Source organism: Toxotes jaculatrix, chromosome 24 (genome assembly GCF_017976425.1).
Source record: "Toxotes jaculatrix isolate fToxJac2 chromosome 24, fToxJac2.pri, whole genome shotgun sequence".
Classification (NCBI taxonomy): Eukaryota; Metazoa; Chordata; class Actinopteri; family Toxotidae; genus Toxotes; species Toxotes jaculatrix.
In genome coordinates this window covers 10,005,782-10,026,963 of record NC_054417.1, presented here as the reverse complement: position 1 = coordinate 10,026,963, position 21,182 = coordinate 10,005,782, and the positions used below count along the sequence as shown (strand labels likewise).

The following is a 21,182-nucleotide window of genomic DNA, read 5'->3' as shown; positions in this document are numbered from 1 at the left end:
CAGACTGTTGACGAGGAAAGGAGAAGATTTTGTTTGTTTCTTTCCCACTGAGTTTGCTTGATTGTTTGTTTCTTTCCTAGTCTGCTCGCCTGTGAGTTTTTTTTTTCCCCCCGCTCTCTCCTTCTTTCCTCCAGCAGTAATTGCCACTGACAGCGATATGACAGCTGAGAGAAAAGGGAATGATGGTTTGCTCGTAGCCTATTCCCCCCCCCCCCCATCCAAAAACATGTACTGTATGTGTATTTATTTGAATTGGGAATCGGAAATTCCCAGTTGTGCCCTGTTGTGTCTGCTGAATGTGTAAATTTGCAGCTGCTTGCTAACGTGTTAGCCCTGTCATCTTTAGAAGGCGGTGTTCGCTCGTCCCAGAAAACAAATTTTGCTCATTTTCAAAATGCGGTTTGTTAAACTCGACAGGGCTCAGCTATGGCCAGCGTCCTCTACTATGGAGAACATCACAACTGCACCGACGTGGACCGCCTGATGAAGCGCTACTACTTGCCCGTCTCCTACAGCATCATCTTCATCGTGGGCCTGGTGGGTAATGTAACCTCCATCAGTATCTACGTGACAAAGCTGCGTCCCTGGAAGAGCAGCAGCATCATCATGGTCAACCTCGCGGTGACCGACCTCCTCTATGTCCTCAGCATGCCCTTCTTGGTTTACTACTACAGCAACGGGGATTCGTGGATGCTCGGCGACTTCATGTGCCGCTTTGTGCGCTTTGGGTTTCATTTTAACCTCTACGGGAGCATCCTCTTCCTGACGTGTCTCGCTATTTTCCGCTACGTGGTGGTGATGAAGCCTTTGAGGGCGGCACAGGTGCAGCAGAAGTCTTGGGGAATAATTGCATGCACAGCCGTCTGGATCATCGCCGCCGCTGAGATCACTCCTATGTTGACGATGATATCCTTGGACGAACACGACAACAAGACGTACTGCTTGGATTTTGCGAGCACCATATCTGTTGAGGGCGTGTGGTGGTATGGCTGGCTTCTCACTGCACTCGGATTTCTGCTCCCCATGGTGGTGGTGTTCATGTGTCACATCGGTATCGTGAAACAGTTAGTGAAAGGGCCTTACACGACCAGTCCCCCTCGGATGCGAGCACGGCGCGTGACCGTGCTAATCCTGGTGGTCTTTGTCGTGTGTTTCCTGCCCTATCACATCTTGCGTGTGTTGCGAATAGAGACTCGAAGGATGCAAGAGACACCCTGCATGCTGGACCGCATTGTCCACGCCGCATATATAATCTCCAGGCCTCTGGCGGGACTCAACACGTTTTTTAACCTGGCTCTATACACTCTATCAGGGGACAAGTTTAGGAGGGCTTTCCTCAGCACTTTTTCCTGGGACCGTTGGCTGACCAAGGCCAGGTTGCTGCTCCACGTGGCCACCATCAGCAAGCCGGGCAGCGACGTGCCCGCTGGATAGGTCACAACTATCCAACACCTGCCTTTTCTGTCTTGGATCTCTCACACAGTGGACACACTCACTCAGGCCTGTTGGGAAAGCAGCAAGAAAGCTGCATAACAGCTGTGGTTCATTCATTGTTTGCTCCCCAGAGATAATAAACCGCCCCTTTAGTTTTGCTTTGTCTCGGGCAGAGACTGTGTGCCAACCCTTTCAGTGTAAATATAAGTGACTGATGGTAAACGCTATAAAATGTGCATGTCAAGTTAGACCTTTGTCCACACCTTTTCCTTCTCAGGCTTCAAGTCTCATGAGTGTAAGTTACCTGGCGAACAATACAGTGGGTCGTTTTGATTGCAGCCACAGGAATTGTTTCACTTTATAATCCTAAAAGCTGGAAGTGAGTTTGCATTTCTGAGCTGTGGATTTCCTTTTCTAGACGTGCTGCCTGTTCCGCCTTCCCACTTGAGCCTAGCGATGGCTTCACATCCTCTCGATAAACAACATCTTGCACCTGTGAAACTTTTTTTGTTTTTAATTTCTTGAATTTATACTGAATCATTTTACACTTCTGTACACTGCTTTGTATTTCTTCAGTTCGCAATACCTTGGAAATGGATGTAAATTTAGAAATGACAGTAAAAGGACATGTGTTTTCTCCGGAACAGTGTGATCAAGTGATTTTACAGCCCAGCGTCTCCTGCAGCTACTGATCTGTGATACAACTGAGGTTGCTGTGTCTCAGCACTTAGCTCCGCAGAGTCCTCTGTGCCGATGCATTCACCTTCCCCTGTGAGCCAAGAAGGCAGGCGGCGCGTTTCTCATTCTGAAAGCCCACATAGCGCCGTCTGCACGGCTGTACAGAGAATGCTGACAACTCAACAACCAAAGGCCTGGAGTCAGAGTTCTTCGCAGGCGGCATTAAGACTTGAATCTACAGAATGTTTCACTGCTAAGAAGAAATCTTTGAGAACAGCAAACGTCCGTTTATCTTTGTCGAATTCAGACTTTCTGGGACAAATTCTCCCTGTCAACAGAGACACGTCGTCCCCCAGATAAAGGAAGCTTTGAAATGATTTGTCTATCGCTGGCTGCAAACTGCTTCCTCCTGGATAACAGATGTCGTGCGGCTGCATTGCCCTTTCCTGGTTTATGGCTGAGATCACATTTCACAGCAAATATTCAGCTGTGTCAAATAACAAAGAATCCCAATGTTACGCTGGAAGGAGGAATTAGCGTGATAATTAGTGTAATATTTAAGGTGTCTGTCACTTCTCTGTGTCCGTGTACGCAGAGAAGTCAAATCCAGCATCATTATCAGAGGCTTATATAATTCTAATCTTTCTCTGTTACATGCTGTGCAAGTAGAACAGAGACTGCAGCTGGGGATGGAAAGGCTATTTTAGTCTGTGGACATAGCCATTTCCTTTTTCTGCCTCCTGACTGATCTCCTCATCTTCCTTCTCCTCCTCATGAACAAAACGCCTGCGTGGAGAGGCCAGGAAGTGCTTATTACAGCGGCCATTTTCCAGAAAAAGAGTATTAATATTAAGCAATCTATCTGGCCCCCGAACATCTCAGAGGCCTGTCATGTATGGAAATGCGTTGAATCAGATTGTTTTGTCTACTGAAGTGCAAATGGAAGCGTCGGTCGAGCCGAGCACTGTACGTTTTGTCCGATCGTGGAGGGAGAAGCGTTCAAGCAGGTCACTGGGTTTCTATTTGCTATTTTTCTGCTGCGCCAGAGTCACGGTCAATTGAACTTTAAATGATCCATTTGGGAGCGGAGAGCCTGTGATCAATGCCCTAATGGTGGAAATACCGATGTCCTGTCTCTGTGACGTCAGAGCGCCCGAAACTGGCTCAGACAGCCTGTCTTTCAGGCCTGTAGCTCGAGGAAAAAAAAACAAAAGCCTCCCTGGCGTGCGTCAGCGTGTCTGTATGTGCGTGGCTGTGGAAGAAGTTGGCACAGTGCCTGTGGATTTCAGGTTTTTATGGTGAGAACATGCTGTGAAAAAAAGCAGCAGAGCAAGAACACGTGCACACGCGTGTCAGAGAGAGTCCATCAGGGACAAATTTACATCACTGGATGCCGCATGTTTTTATTGAACACATTTCCTGCGAGAAATTGCCTTGATTGTTTCTGTATATATGCAGTTGAATCAAGTCAGAAAGAAAAAAACAAAACAAAAAAAAAACACACACACACACCGCAGCCAAGTTTGTGCTTTGATATTCTTATGAAGCCAAACACCACAGAGTAACTACAAGATTTCACTGATTAACACGGCGCTAGATCACGGACATGACACAGAGGATCCTTCGAGCCATTCACCATTTTGAAAATATACTAAAACCGGCCTCCTTCCTGAGGCATGTTAAATTTTTTTTTTTTTTTTTTTCCAGTTCTACTAATTCTTTGCGAAACTTCCGAAACATTTTCGCTGCTTTGAGAACATTCAAAGCACTGGCTTTAACGAATAAATAAATACGTTTCACAACTGCAGTGCCAAAATAGCCATAAGAAAACAAAACTTAAATACAAAATGTTTATGCTGCCATGACAAATACATCCATCATAAATATTAAGACACCGTTCGGCAGTCCAACGAAGCGTCATGAGGCGATGGGGGCAGGAGGTTTTGGCAGATTCACAGCGGAGGCTCGACAGAGGGAGACGGAGGGAGGAGAGTAAAGCACAATGAATCAAGCGATCAGTCTGTGCACTGGTGTTTTGTTTTTTTTTTAGTTCCCGTCCTCACCACCGCACCACCTGGCTGCTGTAGTCCTCTGTGGTGGCTACTTCCTCAAGCACCTTCACCTCTTCCTCCTCCTCTTCCTCCTCCTCCTCCCCCCCTCCTCCTCCTCCTAGTCTCCAAAGCTCAGCCAGATAGGTCCTGTGCAGCCTCTGCCTGTGCTGCCTCTCCTGCCTCCTCCTCAGCCGGTCCTCCTGGTGCTGCCTCTGGCGGGTGTACTGGTAGCGCCGCAGGAAGAGCTCCTTGGCGTACTCGTACAGCTCCATGTCGAGGGCGTTGAGCCCCTCGATGCGCCACCGTACCTTCTCGCTGATTCCCACGCTGGCTGCGCGCGTGCTGTTGATCTGCGTGAAGGCCCTGATGAAGCGCAGGCCGAATGTCCGCTCGAACAGGTACTGCGTCTTGCGCTGGTACTCTGTCAGGCCGTAGAAAGCCATGTTGCGCAGGTTGGCCTTGGCGCTGGCGAGCAACACGTGGCCCCGCTCCAGCTCGCTCATGGAGGACATGTTGTAGCAGCCCACCAGGCTGAGGTCGGCCAGCATGCGGACCTGGCGGTTGTTGGCAAGGTTCGACGGGCAGTTCATGAAGTCTGACAGGGGCACGCCTGTCCAGTCTTCGCCGCTGTAGCAGGCGGGCAGCTCGTCCTGAGTGGGCGGGCGGCCGTCACACATATGGAGGGCTGTTTTCCAAGTGGCCCCACGCTGTACGTGCTTCCACTCGCTGAGGTAGCGTGACACCGGGTCACGTAGCATGGTGATGTAATAGAAATTCCTGCGGAGACAAACAAAGGCATACATGAGATGAAGGGTCTTGCGTGCATCTAAACTCAAAGACCTTCTTGCTGTGTTCCCAGAATGCTTTTCTGTGACTGAGAGGAATAGGGCGACATTTTGGGAAACGTTTGAGCTAGATGAGAAGTTCAGCATCCCTCTCATGTCTGAGAGCTGCTGGCTTTAGCTTCATGTTAGCATTGAGATACGAGAGAGTGGTGCCTATCCTCACATTTAACTCTTGATAAGAAAACAGATGAGTGCATAAAAACTGTGTTCTTCCCTTTGACCTCTGAGATTAGCTGCTGCTCTGAGGTCCCTGTTAGCTAGCCTTCGCTTTGGTGCTTGATGATGACAACGTACAGAGGAGTTGACAGAGTCTATTAATCCGGTCGTAGATACTGTTCACTGCTTTCTTAGCTTTGCGTAGATAATGTGGTTTGTATTTCAGTCAGATGGCCCTGATGTTCTCCTCTGAAACATCCTTCTTCAGATGAATTGCAGCAGCGTGGAGGATTAAGCTCAGACAGAACCTGTGCGCGCAGTGAATGATACGACGGTTGAAGAAACTGTCTGGGAGAAAAAAAAAAAAAACAACACTGCGAGCCCCATTTTCAGCACAGTGAAGGAGGATGGAACTATACATCAAATTTCTCATATCCTGCTGCAGTTAAAAAAGAAATATGAGCCAGAAAAAAAACCCCACAGTGCTGCAGGAATATAGAGTGCACCGAAAGTGTGATTAGGGTTTAAATGAAAAACATCATTGAGTGCGTCTGTGGATGTTAGAGTATAATGACACAGAAAGCAATGCAAACCAAGCGTGTGTAGCAGTTAATATCCTGCAGATGTGAAATTATTTTTGTTTTTGTCACACCAATTTGCTCCTGCCTACCTCTGGTAATAAGTTTTTTTTTTTTTTTTTTTCCATCTCCGAGCACCTTTCGCGTTTCCGGATCACTCCTGATCCACCACAAACGGCACTTCAGAAATTGCTGTAACCCAGCCGCACGGAAACCTTTCAGCTAACAAACGCGGCTCTCTGCTCTTATCTATTGAGCTTGGCGATGACCAGCAGAACGGTGAGGTGACTGAAGGAGGCAGCGCCGGGAGAATTTCAGCCGTTTTCAAAAAAAAAAGAAAAGAAAAAAATTCTCAAAAGGAAAACAACATAGATAAAAGGGAAATTGAAAATGTTCATCTTGTGTGCAAAGATCACCGTGACCTCACTGTGTCAGACACAAGCCAAATATAAAGCCCAAAGAAAAAGCTGAACACTTTATTCCTTTCACTCCACAGGGCTGCAGTTTACTTTCTGTGAGCTTTCAGTCAACAGCTAAATAAAGAATTCAGATTCAAGGACGTTTTACAGCAGTTCAGCTCTGGAAGCTTCTCTTTTAAAACCATGTTAGATGGATGTTCAGCTTTCAACACACGATCCCTATCACTTTCCATATATCCAGTCTGAGAACTTGTTGATGTTCCTTTCTTTAGCGGCCTGTTACCCTGCTGGTGTGTTTGATTTCCCCTCTCTGTGAGGAACTCTCAGTGGACTGAATTTGGCCAAGGAGAGCACAGACCGCTGCGATGAGCTGGATGGGCTCCCAAAATCAGATCCCTTGCGGTTTGTGGGTTTTCTTTGTGTGCGGCATATACACACTCAGGTGTTGAGTGTACTGTCTGAGGCGGTGCGTGATTGTGTGCCATTGGGCGAGGGCAGTTTTGGTGCCAAGATGCACGCTTGCCTTCACCTGGTGAAAAATGTAAAAAAAAAAAAAAAAGTCTTTACTGCAGATTCTTCAAATCATACAGCTGCACTGAGATACTACGACTTCTGCAACCATTTCTAGAAGCTTTTGATGCAGAATTTTTACACAGGATTAAACAAAGAAGAAAAAGGTGTCATGAAAAGCTTCAGTCGCAGAGAAAGACTTGACTGCTGTTTTTTCCTGCAGACACAGGACAAGTGATTTGTCTCGTTCTGCTGGAGGAATAGTTAACAGCTTGTTTTTGTGTGAGATATCACACTAACTGGTGCATTCTGTTAAAATGCATTGATCTCCATTCGTCGAGTCCCTTTTTTTCCCCCTTTAAAACCTGCTGTGTGTTGGATGTAAAACGCAGCAGCCATGTTAAACCGGGGGCTCTTACAGTGAGAGCATCTGTAATTGTTTCAGGTTCACTGCTAAACTGAGAAATTTGATTAATTGAGGGAGAAGTTGTGTTGCCGAGGAATGAGTGCGCGGCCGAACAGCCTTAAAAGGTCCACAATTTAGCAATTATTGTCAGACGGCAGATATCAATCAGCTGTGATGTATATTTAAGTGAGTGCCATGATGATATCATGGCAGAACACACCCGCAGACAGGCACACCACCCAGAGATAATGGCCATCCACAGTGGAAGCTAAGTGAATTACCCTGCCATCTTCGCTGGGTTGAATGGACAGCCCTAGATGGATGGACACACATGAGCGCCTCACAAAGCGGCCTTTGTTGTACTTCCTGGAAAACAGCTCACTCCTTTTCCTCCTCCTGTGCCTATCATCTATCTGTACAGCTAACCGCGAGACAGCCAGATCAATAAATGTCCATGCAACCCCACCTTTGTGCATCTGTGCTTTCATTGACAAAGAGCAGCAAATGTCAAAGCTCTCCTCTTACTCCTGTCAGGGACAGAGGCAGGGTCAGAAGATGAAGGTCAAATATAATTAAACGCTGGATGAATTGCGGAGGTATTTGCTGGAAGAAAACAGGAAGTGTCCCTCGGATAGCACATTTTAACTCCAAACTGGAGTCACTGCTTCTAAAATGTGCAATAATTGATTTTCTTTTGTCCACTTGGGGGCAAACAACAAGCTGGAAACACAAGACTGACATATTGTCACGTCTTACAGTCAACGTGGCTAACGTGTTAGCGAGCGGCTGTCTGTTTAGACATCCAGCAGACGTGATGCAGCGTTAGCATTTGTTAGCTCGTTTTCGTGTTTCTGTTCTTGTTTGAGTAACATTTAGTCATGTGACTTAATGTTAACACAAATAAATGTTCCCAACAGTTTGAAATGTTCATCTTCTTCAAAGAAGAAACAGTGCTCAGATCCTTTGCCTTTTGTTGATGAGCTTCCCTGAGCTAAAACACTCTGCACCATCCATCTCTCGGAAACATCATCTGTCATCCGCCCCGCTTTATTCCGTGCCGCTGCCTAAGCTCTTTGCTAATGTGCTAAACGGCTTTCGGGCCTTTCAGGCCTGAGCAGGGACGAAGTGGGAACATTTTCGCCGTTCTCGTATGCCCGATTGATCGAGCCAAAATCTAATATTCTCAGACAGATTTGAGTGAATATACGAGACAGCGAAGCTGCTCCGTCGTATAATAACACAATCACGAGCCTGTGTGTGTGTGTGTGAGATCATGCAAGGTTGTCTCTGAAGGTAAAGTTAAATCAGCTCGTCGCATTTTGCTACCGATCAATCCGACGCCTCGCTCGTGCCCTTCTCCCTGCCTGTCACCTTTCTCCACAGAGCAGACCTGCAAACACTATCGATCGGCTTCTCTCTGTCTCCCTCCCTGATTGTCTCTCTCTCACCCTCTAAATCACCATCAAAAAGCTACAGAGGAAACTCACAGCTAAAGATCAATATCTGCCTTGTTAATTCACTCACTACCATCAAGGACACTGTCTGTCTCATGATAAAAGCCTTGATGGAAACTATTTATGCCGCTGAAGAAGCAGCCGATACAAAAAGTACCTGGATCAACAACAATCTTGTTTGTTTTATCTTCTCGAAAAATGAAAATACATCACGTTGCTTTTAAGTTGAGGCATTTCTGAAGCGCGGGTGCACTGCTCCGGCTCAACCTCACGCTGTTCCAATAAGCGCTGTCAATGAAGTATCACTTTCCGAGCCATTTCTATCAGCCAAGTTTGCGAGAAGAAGCCACTCCGAAAACAAGCACAGGACTGTGCATCGATTTCACACTGAAGTCAGGGTGTTGATAACTCGCACAGTTGGAGCAAATCCATTTTAAAGGTGTTTCTGTGCCCACGAGGGATCCCTTAACCGTTGCCTCCAAGAGGGAACTACTGTCTGACAAGAAAAAATAAATAAATAAATAAAAATCCCCCTCAGTCTTCTCAGTCTCCAGTCACATGCTGTCTTTAACAGTTCAGTTTTATCTCCCTAAAATCATTTTTTAAATGTCCCTTTGGCTGTGAAGATGACGGCTCTGTTAAAAGTTTTAGGGTGTGAGTCACACTTTGTTCCTCACGTCGAAGAGAGGAGGGTTAACCCCGTCTCTGAGAGGAAGGAGAGCACGGAAAGAATTTGAGTACGTTTTTGTTTTTTTAATAAAAATTACACATATGTGATATAATTTCACTTGTTTTCCCATGAAAATGAGAAAAAAATCAATGTGTTGAATGAAGATCTCAGCAGGGGGAAGGACATGTGTGCACACTGATTAAATATTACCCTGTTTTGATTTTCAGCTTAACCCTCTTGACTCCGAGTGAATGGATCACTGGTGGGAAAACGGGAAGAGAACTGGACGAACGAAAGAGGAATGTCAGAGGGGGGTGGGTGGATGGGTGGTGTCCTCAAGATGACCAAGTGAAGCAGCTCCGTCGCCAGGGAAGTCTCATCACATCGGTCTCTGGACCAGGAGGTCAAGCAGGATCCACTTTCACTCATCTGACTCTCTCTCTTGTACTAATTTAATCTTTGTATGTCAATTACAGGGAAAATGATCCCGTCCCCATCTGTGCACAGAGGGTTCACTGTCCAACAAGTAAGCACACACACACACACACACACACACACACACACAATCCACTCTCTTTCAGGCCAAAATGATCTGTCAATCCCTTCCAAAACTCAGCCCGGTTGTCGGCAGGTAACGCTACTTGATGAATCACACAGACGCACAAGATAAAGAGGGAGAGAGTGAGGAGAGAAGGGGCGAGCGAGGAGCCCGGCGCTGCACTGTGATCTTCACTGGTCGCAGATATGAGATGCTATTTTGGGCAATAAAGGAAAAGCCCCAGGGATGCTAGTGTAGAGACGAGGGAGCCGAGAAAGACGAAGGGGGTCCGGGCAGGCAAGGGTGTGAAGATGTGGTTTTGTTGAAAACTAGGTGATAGACTATGTGAGGAGCTGCCGCCAACATACACTTAGAGAAATTAAATTATGCAGAGTATTTCAGGGTGCAAAACAAAATGAGGTATCACCTCTGCAAAAAAAAAAAACCTTCTTCCTGTGGAGACAGAATCATCCATCTGCGTTGGCTGTAATTCAGGTAGCTACATTCTCCCAGAGTTCCTGGAGTTCATTTGGTTTTTAAACACACCCACGATGAGCGTAGTATTGAGGACATCCACGCACATCAAGAACCTGGCGTGTGCAGCTTTAGTAGCTTTAGCGTCTTAGCCTTAACCTTTGCTTGACATCTTAATCTTTGCGGCTTTGTGAGGTGTCAGCCAGTCCTCCAGGTCCATGTAGATATGGAAAGGATAAATGGGAGACCGCGCTCTGCAAAGGTCACATCTACCCACACAAACTACTGAGGAATTTCTGAAAAGCACTCCACTTTTGAGCAATATGTGAAGGCTGCTTTGAACAGCGGGCTGTATGTTTTCTCGCAGCGTTTTTGACATTGAGTCTTTGAAAAGTCGAGAGCGATTTGGAGCTCACGTCCTTCCCGTCATTAATACTCTGTAAAAATCACGAAAAATAAGATTTGAACTGTACACTAAGCTAAATCAGATACTAATACAAGACTCACTTTGTTAATAACAAGCTAGAAATACATTTTTTTTTCTTAATCCTTATTATCAGGCTGCTCTTATAAGTCTCCACAGACTCCCCAGCTGATCCAGAATAATGGTCCACATGTCATGACAAAAACTGTGGGGAAAAAAATTCTCTGTACTGGCTCCCTGTGAGATCAGGAACAGTTTAAAAATCCTCCTCCTCCCCTACAAAACCCTCAGCGGTCACGTCCCATCATATCTCTGAGAGCTCGTGGTAGAATGCAGGCTTACCTGTGCTTCCTTCTACAAACGTAGAAAGGAAGTTATGCTGCTTTAGGCCTGGGCTGCTGTAATACTTTTACATATGTAATCACTCAGAAAGATTTTACTCCAGGCCTCCCCTGTCTCCCTCCCCCTCTCTCTCTCGCCCACCCTGAGTTCATTAAAAGAACTTTTTTCCCTTGGTCTCTGGAAATGATATTGTAAAGTGCATAGTCTGGACCTGCTCTATATGAAAAGTGCCCCGTTCTGATTTGATGCTATATAAATAAAACTGGCTCGACTTGACAATGGAAGTTTTATTCCACAATAACTCATCTGTCATCCATCCTCCGAAAAGTCTGACGGCACAAAATAGAAACCATGAGGCATTTTGATGGATAGCACATAATGATCTGTCTAGCAGAGACTTCCTGCCTGTGATGTTTTTTACTCTTTTACCAAAATTGACACGCACTGTTTCGTAAAAAACAAAAAACAAAACAAAAAAAAAAAAACAGGAATCTTCAGTCCAGTCGACAGGTTTGTGTATAAATCTGGACTTGTGGATTAATCGCCCCCCATCCTCCTCCCTTGTATAATAAAACCTGTCTTCGACTGCCCCTAATCCCCCTAAGGACTGTGGAGATTACCAAGATCCTCTGAATATCTCCCATTTCTCACAAGAATACAAGACATTGCTCCCTGTCATGAAGGGACGGCACTGAGGGCTTTGATTTACAAGACACAACACTGTTTATTCACAGTCATTTCTTTAACTTGATCCTATATTCTGCTCTGTAATTAACCACATCTGTAAAAGCTGATTAAAGACGTCCTTTCCTGGATCTCAGTGATGAGTTCGTATCTCATCATTATAAGACAGTTTCTCATATTTATGAGCTGTAGAGTCATAACTTGCCATCTCATAAATACGAGAGAGGTGAGTGAGGATATTTTGAAAGCAATAATGTGATTTAAAGTAATGATTATACGATGGAATATAGGATCAAGGTCAAGAAATTAATCATGAAGTGTTTTTTCTGGAAATTCTTTAACATAAATTATGAGAAAGTATCTAGTAATTATGACTGTTTCATATTTATAAGAAAGTTTCCAATATGTAGAATGTTTCTCAGTTGGAATAATGAGAAGGTTTCTCATATTAATGAGATAAAAAAAATCATAATATAATAATAAAAGAAGTTAGTAAGGATTTATAGAAATTCTGAGTTTGACACAATGACCTGGTAATAGTGACAGTGGGTTGTTTTTATTTTAACTGAAACTGTAAACTAGGGATTTGTTTGATTTGATGTTTTAACCACACGCCTTCACAAACGTCTACAACATGCGTGTGCATCATGCTCCTGGTGGTAATTACTAGTTGAGATGTTTGGGAATTTGCCTTCCCATAATAATACCTCACCGAGTGTATAATTGTGTTAACACAAGCAGTAAAAATAACAGCAAAATCCACCGGTGCTGGCAGACCAAGGTATTCGAAATCATTATCAGTTCATTATCATATTCACACTCGTCTCCACACTCGTGTTTGTCTGTGGTTTAAATTTAAATGCAGATTTAAATACGGGTTTTCCAGTGACTTATAGAGGTGAAGGGTATGTTTTACCTTCAGATACGACATGAACGCAGCAGAATATCGCCAAATTGCAAACAACAAAGTCATTTCAGTGCTAAAAATGTACTAATATATGGGTATAATAACTGAAATGTATATAAAATATATAAAACAACAACTTTTTACGTTTTTGAATTGAACAATTGAGATTCTAAGTATTGATTTATCAGTATTTATGAATGATTGATTTAGTGATCTTAGATTAGTGAGGACTACTTTTTTACTTTGGACAGAGCCAAACTAGCTATGTCCCCTTGCTTAAGGTCTTTATCATAAGCTGCGCTACTTTCCAGAAAGCGAATACGTGTTATTCAGCTCTCTGTTGGGCCTACTTGATAATATTTTCGTCATTCTGCTGTAAGGCGTGGGATCGAGGGCACGTTTGTCACGATACAGGCACAAACTGCCATGTATAAGTCATGTAATCAGACGTCATCAACAGGCTGCTGAAGATGTTGTCATGGGTGTGAAAAGATCCACTGTAGCACACCCGTCCAAATGAGCCCCCCCCCCGCCACCAACATCTACACCTCATTAGCAAACATGCAGTGTCACTGCCTTCGCCTCCTCCACAGAGGTAAAACCAGGGCCCGCGTTAGCTCAGGAAATACTGACATAAACGAAAACTAAACGCTACCCGAGGAGATTCTTGTGTTTTATCGGCCCACATCACAACATCAAGCTGCTCTCCCAAAAGACCCGTACGTTCACCCTTGGCTAAAAATAAAACTCTGGTGTCAGGTACTGTACATTTACTTTTCCACCCACAACAAGTGACGAATCAGAAGTTGAGTCAAAAGCAAACTGTCTCCTAAAGGAAGACACATACATTTTAGATCTTTATCCCTCCTTAAAGTGAGTTTATGTACCCTTTTGATCACAAGTGACAGGTGTGGGATTAAGCTACTGTTTATTATTTCTTATACACCCATATTAACCTAACATTAGCAAACATTTAGCAACCACAGTGGTCATACCAGACCAAGTACAGCTGCACCAGCTGCACTCCTGAGTGCACTTAACTGAGCAAGGGTGTGTTTTACTGTGTATGAATTCACTTTTCATTTCTAAGTGTGAGTCTGTGTTATTTCTCCCCTCAGAAGTCAATGTCTCATAAGGCGTCACAGATCCACAGGGAGCAGTTTCTATGATTCCCGGCCACAGAAGGTCACATTTATTTTTTGACGATCAGCGTTCTTGTCACATTGAGTTTTCCCAACAATGTGCGGCTGTCAGCAGCTTGAAATAACTTGATGTGTAAGCGAAGAGACTGACATTACACTCAAAAGCGATGGTGACAGTAAAAGGGCAGTATTCCGCCCGAAGCATTAAGAAATATTCTCTTCTTCAGACTGAACACATTTTCTCAATAATATACATCCATTTTTGAAATCTCTGCATATGGTTCTCTTTAGCCGAGGATTTAAACCGACTCACTGTAACTGCAAAGGCAGATTAATGTCAAAAACTTGCAACCACATGTTTTTTTCTTTCCCTATAGTCTACTATGTATTTCTGTGAAGCACGGCTTAGCAAGAGGAAACAGATACTCATATATATGATAAAATCATCTTTTTAATCATTGCGTCCCTGTTTTACTAGCAAACCTTCTTGCATTTTTTTACATATTTTCAAGCCCATTATGTCATTATCATCATCAGTAATAGGTACCATTGCCAAGTTAATAGCTAAAACCACCTTAACTGCATCCAGAATGAATTGGGCTAATTAGACTCAGGCTGAACTGTGTTTTTGGCCAGCATGCATTTTGCCTCTAATCTGAAATAATGAGGTCAGTAATAAGGTTATACTCTCTGACTGCTCGGTGTGAGGCCGGCTGCCAAGGACAAACGGGGCAGCCTGGCAATTGAAGCGGGTTTGACGTCTGGCCTCACAGCAATTTCGTAGCCCGCTGCGATGTGAATGCTGTCGCCCCATGCTGCGAGCAAAAGCCCTGCAGGAGCCTCTGACCAGTGGTGTGCCTATCAAAAACTACTTGAACCAGCCACGTATTACTCAGTGAAATTTTTGTATTAGGAGGGATATTGCCAGGCATAAGGAGGGCGGACGGATAAAAGCAGGTTAATGCAGCATATGCTACTTATGTTGAGTCAGAGGTGACTGGATGAAGGAGGGGAGAAGGAGCCAACAGAGCAAAACCCACAGGAGGTGAATTACAGTTCTCAATATGGCCCTTCTTATAAATGTGCTGTGATCAAATCTGTCACCACCACTTTTCTGGAGTGTCCTCTAAACAAGAGCTAAATTCAACCAATTATCCTGCTTTGACAAAGATGTGTCAAAGCCATATCACTAATTCTCACAGCATGACTATAGCTGAGCTTTAACAAAACTAGAGCTGGTTGCTATGCCAACTCGTCTGGTAACCAAGGAGCTAATTAATGATTATTATTTTATTATTTTTCTGCATATAGTGTTGAAAGAAACTTTTCATATGTCAAAAACCTACGATCACAATGTAATTAAAAATATCATTAAGACTATGAAACATCTTACACTGCAGCTAAAGTCGGCTTTTTGTAATATCATGCTCTACTTTATGCATTTGCTGGCGTTATTAGTTTTTACACTGTTAGTGTGTGTAGGAGAGAGGTGATTTCAAGGTGACTATGAATTGCTCAGAAGCAGACAGATGGTGCTTCTGTATTCAGAAAGACCAGCAGGACAACAGCTACCTAATGAGCAAAATATTGATCTTTTTATGAGATACAGTAATAAGATGAGTCCAGGTAAAAGTCATTATCTGTTAGTGATACACTGATCATGAAGGAAGACAGAAGTTTCCATATAACTGAAATGTAGATTCTAAAAAGGCCTGGAAATATTATGTACATTGAGTGTACACTGAATTATTTTTAGTCACAATTCACCTAGTTTCACAAACCAGCTGAGACACAAATACATTTCATCAGCAGACAGAAAATACCAACCTGGCCCCGCCCCCCGCCCACTCGAACACGTGCACTTGGTTGTGCCCTGGTTAATTAGCATGGTTAGCTAGCATGTTAGCACGCACGGCTCGTTCTCCGTTTTAACGCGTCGTTTTGTTCCGTTGTGTTACATTAACAGGTCTTTAAACTCAGTCGCTCAGCGGAGGAGAACGAATGGAGGAAGTAACGACTGAAAAACGGAGAGAGAAGGACCGACAGAAAGTACGTTACAAGACAGAGTAGGTAACATTAGCTTGCATATGAGTAAATGGCTAACGTTTCCGGTAACTGTCACTACCGTCAGTGGTGGAAAGTAACTAAGTACATTTACGTAAGTACTGTTTTGAGGTACTTGTGTTTTTCTTGAGTATTTTTTATGTTACTTTATTATTAAACTCCACCACGTCATGGGGAAATATTGTATTTTCTACTCCACTCCACTAAAATACAACACATTGTTAAAGGTTAAACCAATGGTTTCCAACCTTTTTATTATTCACCTTTATTTTTTTTATTTTAATAACTGAATTTTTGTTTCTAATACTGTATGATTTTCTGCAGTAGTTTTACTTACATTGCAGTATTTTTACGTTGTTGTATTGATGCTTTTACTTAAGTAAAGGATCTGAATACTTCTTCTACTAACGTACAATGTACACTGTTCTTTATACACTCAGTATATAGCTTGTTAAACAGTATGATGACATTACAGTAAATAGAACTAATAAAACAAGCAGAATCAAATTAAAATGATCATCAAGCTCAGTCATTGTTCCTGTGGTAAAATAATGGTATCTGGTAACAATGCAGGCAGCACAGAGAGACAGGAAGAGGGACAGAGATGCTGAAAGCTGTGGCCAGAAGACGGGGACATGATCTGGAGACACAGATGATCAGGTGAGAAAGCGGAATATGAACTATAATGAAATTTACTAGAGCACGTAGACAGTAAGTGTAAGTATCTTAGTAATGGACTGCAGGTAACTGCATCTTGTCTATGAATGACTGTGTTTAGATGGACAGATTAAGACACAAGTGGACAGCATCAGTTTTCCATGAGACATTTAACAGCTGACAACAAGCAAAAATGAGCAAAGCGTGTTGTTGTAACCACGTTAAAAAGAGAATGTTCGAGATTTCCTTGTTTTAGCTTGTTTTAAGCTGTTTTATGTTTCATGTTGTCCACCTCTGTGTCTGCATTGCCATATGTTCTGTGTAGTGCTCAAGAGTTAAATAAACCAGTGTAGGGTCTGAGAGCTGAGATAAGACTCTCTGCAAACCACATCACACCCTGCTGGATGTAGCCTTAAGGTAAGTGTGGGTGTCATCCATTCCTATTATGTTTTATCCCTGACTGTCTGCTCTCCTATTGCTATATGTGACTTGTATAAGACGAATCATCCTTCAAAGTCAGCACGCTATTACTAAGTTGTATTGTCTTTGGATATCAAGCAGGGAACATATGTCTTGAATGTTTGGTGAAATACATGAAATGAGTTCAGACTCACTGTCAGTGATTATATCTCAACTTCAGTTACCAAGTAGAGTATAAAACAGTAGGGATTTATATATATATTGGAAAAACAACATTTACTTTTTAACCTCTCTTAAGAACAGTGAGATCAGGCCTGAAATGCACACAAATCCAAAGCAGAGTGATCTTAAAGGATAGATCAGAGTAGTATTAAATATTGTATTAAGCCCAGCAGTAACAAGACTTAGTAACACACCCTGACACGCACATGTACAAACTCAGTCCCTGCTGCCATCATCGTGTGTGTCACGGTCCAATCACGGAGGGGCTACATCACCCGAAGTGACAGGACAAGAGCCTTTCAGGTCTGATAAAACTGCAACATGAAACCTTGTGGCAACACATCATCAAGTGCAGAATAAGTGTGTCGTCTTTATTCAGCGGCTTTAATCTGAAATGACAGGAAGGCTTCACCTAATTGTCCGTCTGTTTCCAGGCCGATCGCCGCAGTGCGATGGTTCCCCGATATTTTTCTAAAAGCGTGTGGACAGAAAATCAACCAGGCGTTATCCTCGGGAAATGAGAACTTCATGTGACAGATTTGTGGCCGTTGAATGAGTTATGACTCACAGCTCGTCCGACAAATTCTCGGGTATAGGATGAGCTATGACTCACGGTGCATTTGGATCAAATTTGATACTTTCCTCTAAAATATGGACTGTATATATATAAGCTGCATCTGGTCATAAACGACAACTGTGCACACAAGACTTATCCTTATGAAAAAGAATTAGTTTAGAGAATATTAGCTTTTCATTAAAAAGATTTGCATGTCAGTGTCATAATCAGTGCCGGAGTTAGACGGAGCAGACACAGGCTTGTCCTTGAGCTAGACTACCCAGAAGCTGCTCAGGAGCAGGGACGACCTTTGACCTCTCTGTGGAAGGCCCGGGCAGAAAGAGTCTTTCACCGCAGGGGTCAGTGGAAGTATCACGTTTTCAGAGAGTACTTTTCAGGGCTGCTCGGTGCAGTATCATATCATATCATATCATATATCAGATTGGTCTGTTGCTGTGGTAAGAAAAGTCCTTCTCAGTCAACACCTGCAAGGGTTTATTCAGCACTCATTAGGAAACATGACTCTCCAATCAACACTTCCCTTGTCAAAATAATTAATACAGAAATCAACCCTTGATAGCAGGGAAATTGCTACAGAGACCAAATTTGGTCCCATATTTAAAAATGAAGCCAACTCGTGTCTGTAATCAGCCTTGAACACAGCAAAGTGCCAGTATTAATGAGTGCTGATTTTTCACTATTATATTGAGTTGACAAGTGTTGACTGGAGTGTTGTTGATTCACTCATAGTGCGGATATGGCTCTGAGGTGCCTCTTCAAAACTATTTAAAAGCGTTAAATTAAGTCTGATGGCTGCCACAGAGGACAGTTAATGGACTGGAAGGATTCTTGAAGGCACTCCCAGTCCTTGTCAGCCCCCTTTAACGCTCTCGGTAACATATGGAGATTTGCTCTCTGAACCAACTGCAAGGCAAATTGGCTTCAACACACAGGCGGCACACCTCAGAGGACCCTGCCCTTCTTAAGTGATTTACTCCCTTAAGCTTAGCTCCACTGGTTCTGTAATTACAAGAAATTGAAACAGACCTTCGGATGAGGAAACAGTCTGTCTGCTGGCTGCTTCTTCTGAGGGTGTTGACATGCCATGTGGTGTGCATGTTAACACTACAGCTTTAATAGCTCCGTACCCTGCATTACATGCTATTAAGAACACATGTTTGGGTGAGTGCAGCCCTGGAGGAAACTGGAAGGCAAGGAGAATTGGTTCCACAGCCTGTACTGTCTAAAAAATATACAGTCACCTTTGACTCAGTGCCCCTGTGTAAGCAATGGAAGCTCACAGCAGCTACTGATACAAATCCTCTTGCAGGCTCAAAAAACATCCATTACAATGTGCTAATAATTGTGTTCATAGCTCTTTAAATGAGTAAATACTTATTCCACAATGTGCCAGAAAACTGAAAAAAAAAAAAAAAGCCCAAGGTTGCACCTTCAAATTTGTTTGTTCTGCCCAGCTAGCAGTCCAAAAAAACCTAAAGCCATTCAGTTCAGTTTATAAGGATGGAAAACTGAAATAAAACTGTCCACTCATTTTCTGTCAATCAGTGAATCAATTAATGAAGTAATCATTTCAGTGACACTCCCTGTCATATGTTCACATGAGAGCAAACATGGTCCTTTTTGATTGATCATCAGTCCTGTTTGTTTAGCACTTGAGCGTTTGCTTGTTAATTTGCTTCATTTTTCATTAGGATACTCATTGACTTTCTCATTTATGTCTTCACTTATTCATTCATTCACTTGCTTACTATCAGACCTATCCGAGCAGGTGACAGAGTAAATTAGAATATGGGTGAATGAGTAAAGTTATAATGAGTGAGTGAACAATTTAATGACTGATTTAATGGTAGGTAAAGGAATCAATGAGCAAATCACGATTGTATGTTTGTACCTCTTACCAATCAATACCGAGCTTTAATATTGCAGCTATTTGCTTTTGTTAATTTACTTTCCAATTTGAGTCAATCTGTGATAGTGGGCCTAAGGTATGACCCACTCTAATTTAATAGCATTGTCCAGAAGTGGAGACATTAAATTCCCCAGTTTTAACTGTAAAGGGCTCGATAACCCTATAAAATGCAGCAAGGCATTACATCGCCCCCCCACCACCACCACCTGGGTGCCCATATAATCTTTTTACAAGAGACTCATCTTCAGGTCTCAGATCATTTGAAATCAAAGAAGGGATGAGCAGGTCAGACTTACCAGTCCTCATTTCTGGACAGCAGCCATCCAGCTGCACACATCTGTTCCCTTTTGTACATTCAAATGTTCTTTCTGATCCTAAAGGTAGATTCATTACAGCCATTGGCCAGATTCTTAATGCTCGTGTGGGTCTGGCTTAATGTTTCTGCTCGCAGTTTTGATGACGATGCCTGTTTTTAAACACTCCCTGATATGTCTTCTCTCTGCTTCATATCTGCAGGAGACTTTAACCTCTGGGTCCATCGTCAGTGGGATCGTTCTTCCTCCGATTACTGTATGGCTGTTAAGTCTGCTAAGGTAATCCAGTCCTTTATGAAGGACGCCTCCTGAGGACCTCCTGATCCCCTGCAAACCTCATACACCTGTCCTGGCTTTGCTCATCCCTACATGATAACCACGCAATTTATATGTTCTTACAAAACCCAGCAAATTAGTAAACTGATTTGCATTAAGACAAGCAGTACAGGCAGCCGAGAGAGTACAAATGAGTGAATGAATGAGTGAGTGAGTTAATGACTTAATGATCTGAGTTAATGAACAAGTGTGTTATAAAGTTACAACTGAGTACATGAGACAATGAGGAAGCAAATAAGCTGAACGGTGAATGAAAATATGAATGAGTGAGTAAATGAATGTGTTAAGAAAGTGAACAAGTGAATGACAGATTTATCTACATTTTATTGATTTATCGGGGTTATGGCTATGAATGAGTGGGAGGATATTCGCTGATTGACTGCACCTGTCCTGCAGGTCGCACCTCACCTCTTGCTCTTTTGGGCGCTCTTCTTGTCCCTCTTGTTCATCACCACAGGCACACAGCTCGTGAGCTCGGTCCAGTCCGCGTGCAACCCGCAACTCCAGCCCGTGGAGAACCGGGAGAAGAGCCACGACTCGGCTTTCCCGGGCCGGTGGCAGGTGCATTTCCTCTGGCCGGGCATGCAGTCGCAGGGCTGCTCCAGCTGAATATTTTTGACCAGGTGCCGCCCAAACGTCGTCCCGCCGGTCTTCTGGATGTGCAGGAACACCATCACATCGTCCCCTCGGATGTTGAAGTCGACGTGCCTGTCCAGGTCCCGCTCCGTGAAGTTGAATTTGGATGTGATTTTGGAGGGGAGGTCCTCGTCCGCCTCCGGCTCCGTGTAAACTAACTCGAACCCGGATGAGTACCGCTGGAAAAGCCCTTTGTCTTCACTTCTGAAGTAGCAGGTGTTGCTGTCCGCCGGGCACACATACTGGTAGCCGATCATCAGGAACAGCACCGCCGCAATGGGAATGAAGATGAGTCTGTTGAACTTCTCCTCCATGGTGGAAAACTGTAAATCACG

At 43.6% G+C, this 21,182-nt stretch overlaps 3 protein-coding genes across 3 annotated transcripts in view; 2 read left to right on the top strand and 1 right to left on the bottom strand.

Annotated features, from left to right (window-relative positions):
- The window catches only part of dzip1 (DAZ interacting zinc finger protein 1), a 47,677-nt gene that overhangs the window by 491 nt on the left and 26,004 nt on the right, over window positions 1-21,182 (top strand). The window contains exons 2-5 of the mRNA XM_041032117.1: window positions 9,678-9,727; window positions 15,679-15,761; window positions 16,350-16,436; window positions 20,078-20,154. The gene's annotated coding sequence lies outside the window, so the exon portion shown is untranslated. The remainder of the gene's footprint in view (window positions 1-9,677; window positions 9,728-15,678; window positions 15,762-16,349; window positions 16,437-20,077; window positions 20,155-21,182) is intronic.
- LOC121178248 (2-oxoglutarate receptor 1-like) lies at window positions 427-1,434 on the top strand. Its single transcript, XM_041032809.1, has one exon. It carries the CDS (start codon window positions 427-429, stop codon window positions 1,432-1,434), a length of 1,008 nt encoding a protein of 335 aa, XP_040888743.1.
- Window positions 4,128-21,161, bottom strand: LOC121177786 (heparan-sulfate 6-O-sulfotransferase 3-B-like). The gene is made up of 2 exons (XM_041032124.1): window positions 20,620-21,161; window positions 4,128-4,940 (listed from the first exon to the last, which is right to left on the bottom strand). Exons 1-2 carry the CDS (start codon window positions 21,159-21,161, stop codon window positions 4,172-4,174), a joined length of 1,311 nt encoding a protein of 436 aa, XP_040888058.1. The 3' UTR covers window positions 4,128-4,171.

What these genes read in the sequence shown, in the direction of transcription:
- LOC121177786 (XM_041032124.1), bottom strand. Translation starts at nt 21,161, where the DNA reads ATGGAGGAGAAGTTCAACAGACTCATCTTCATTCCCATTGCGGCGGTG. An exon ending in AGCGCCCAAAAGAGCAAGAG is followed by an intron (nt 4,941 to 20,619) that starts GTGAGGTGCGAC and finishes TTGTCTCCGCAG; the next exon opens with GAATTTCTATTACATCACCA.
- LOC121178248 (XM_041032809.1), top strand. Translation starts at nt 427, where the DNA reads ATGGCCAGCGTCCTCTACTATGGAGAACATCACAACTGCACCGACGTG.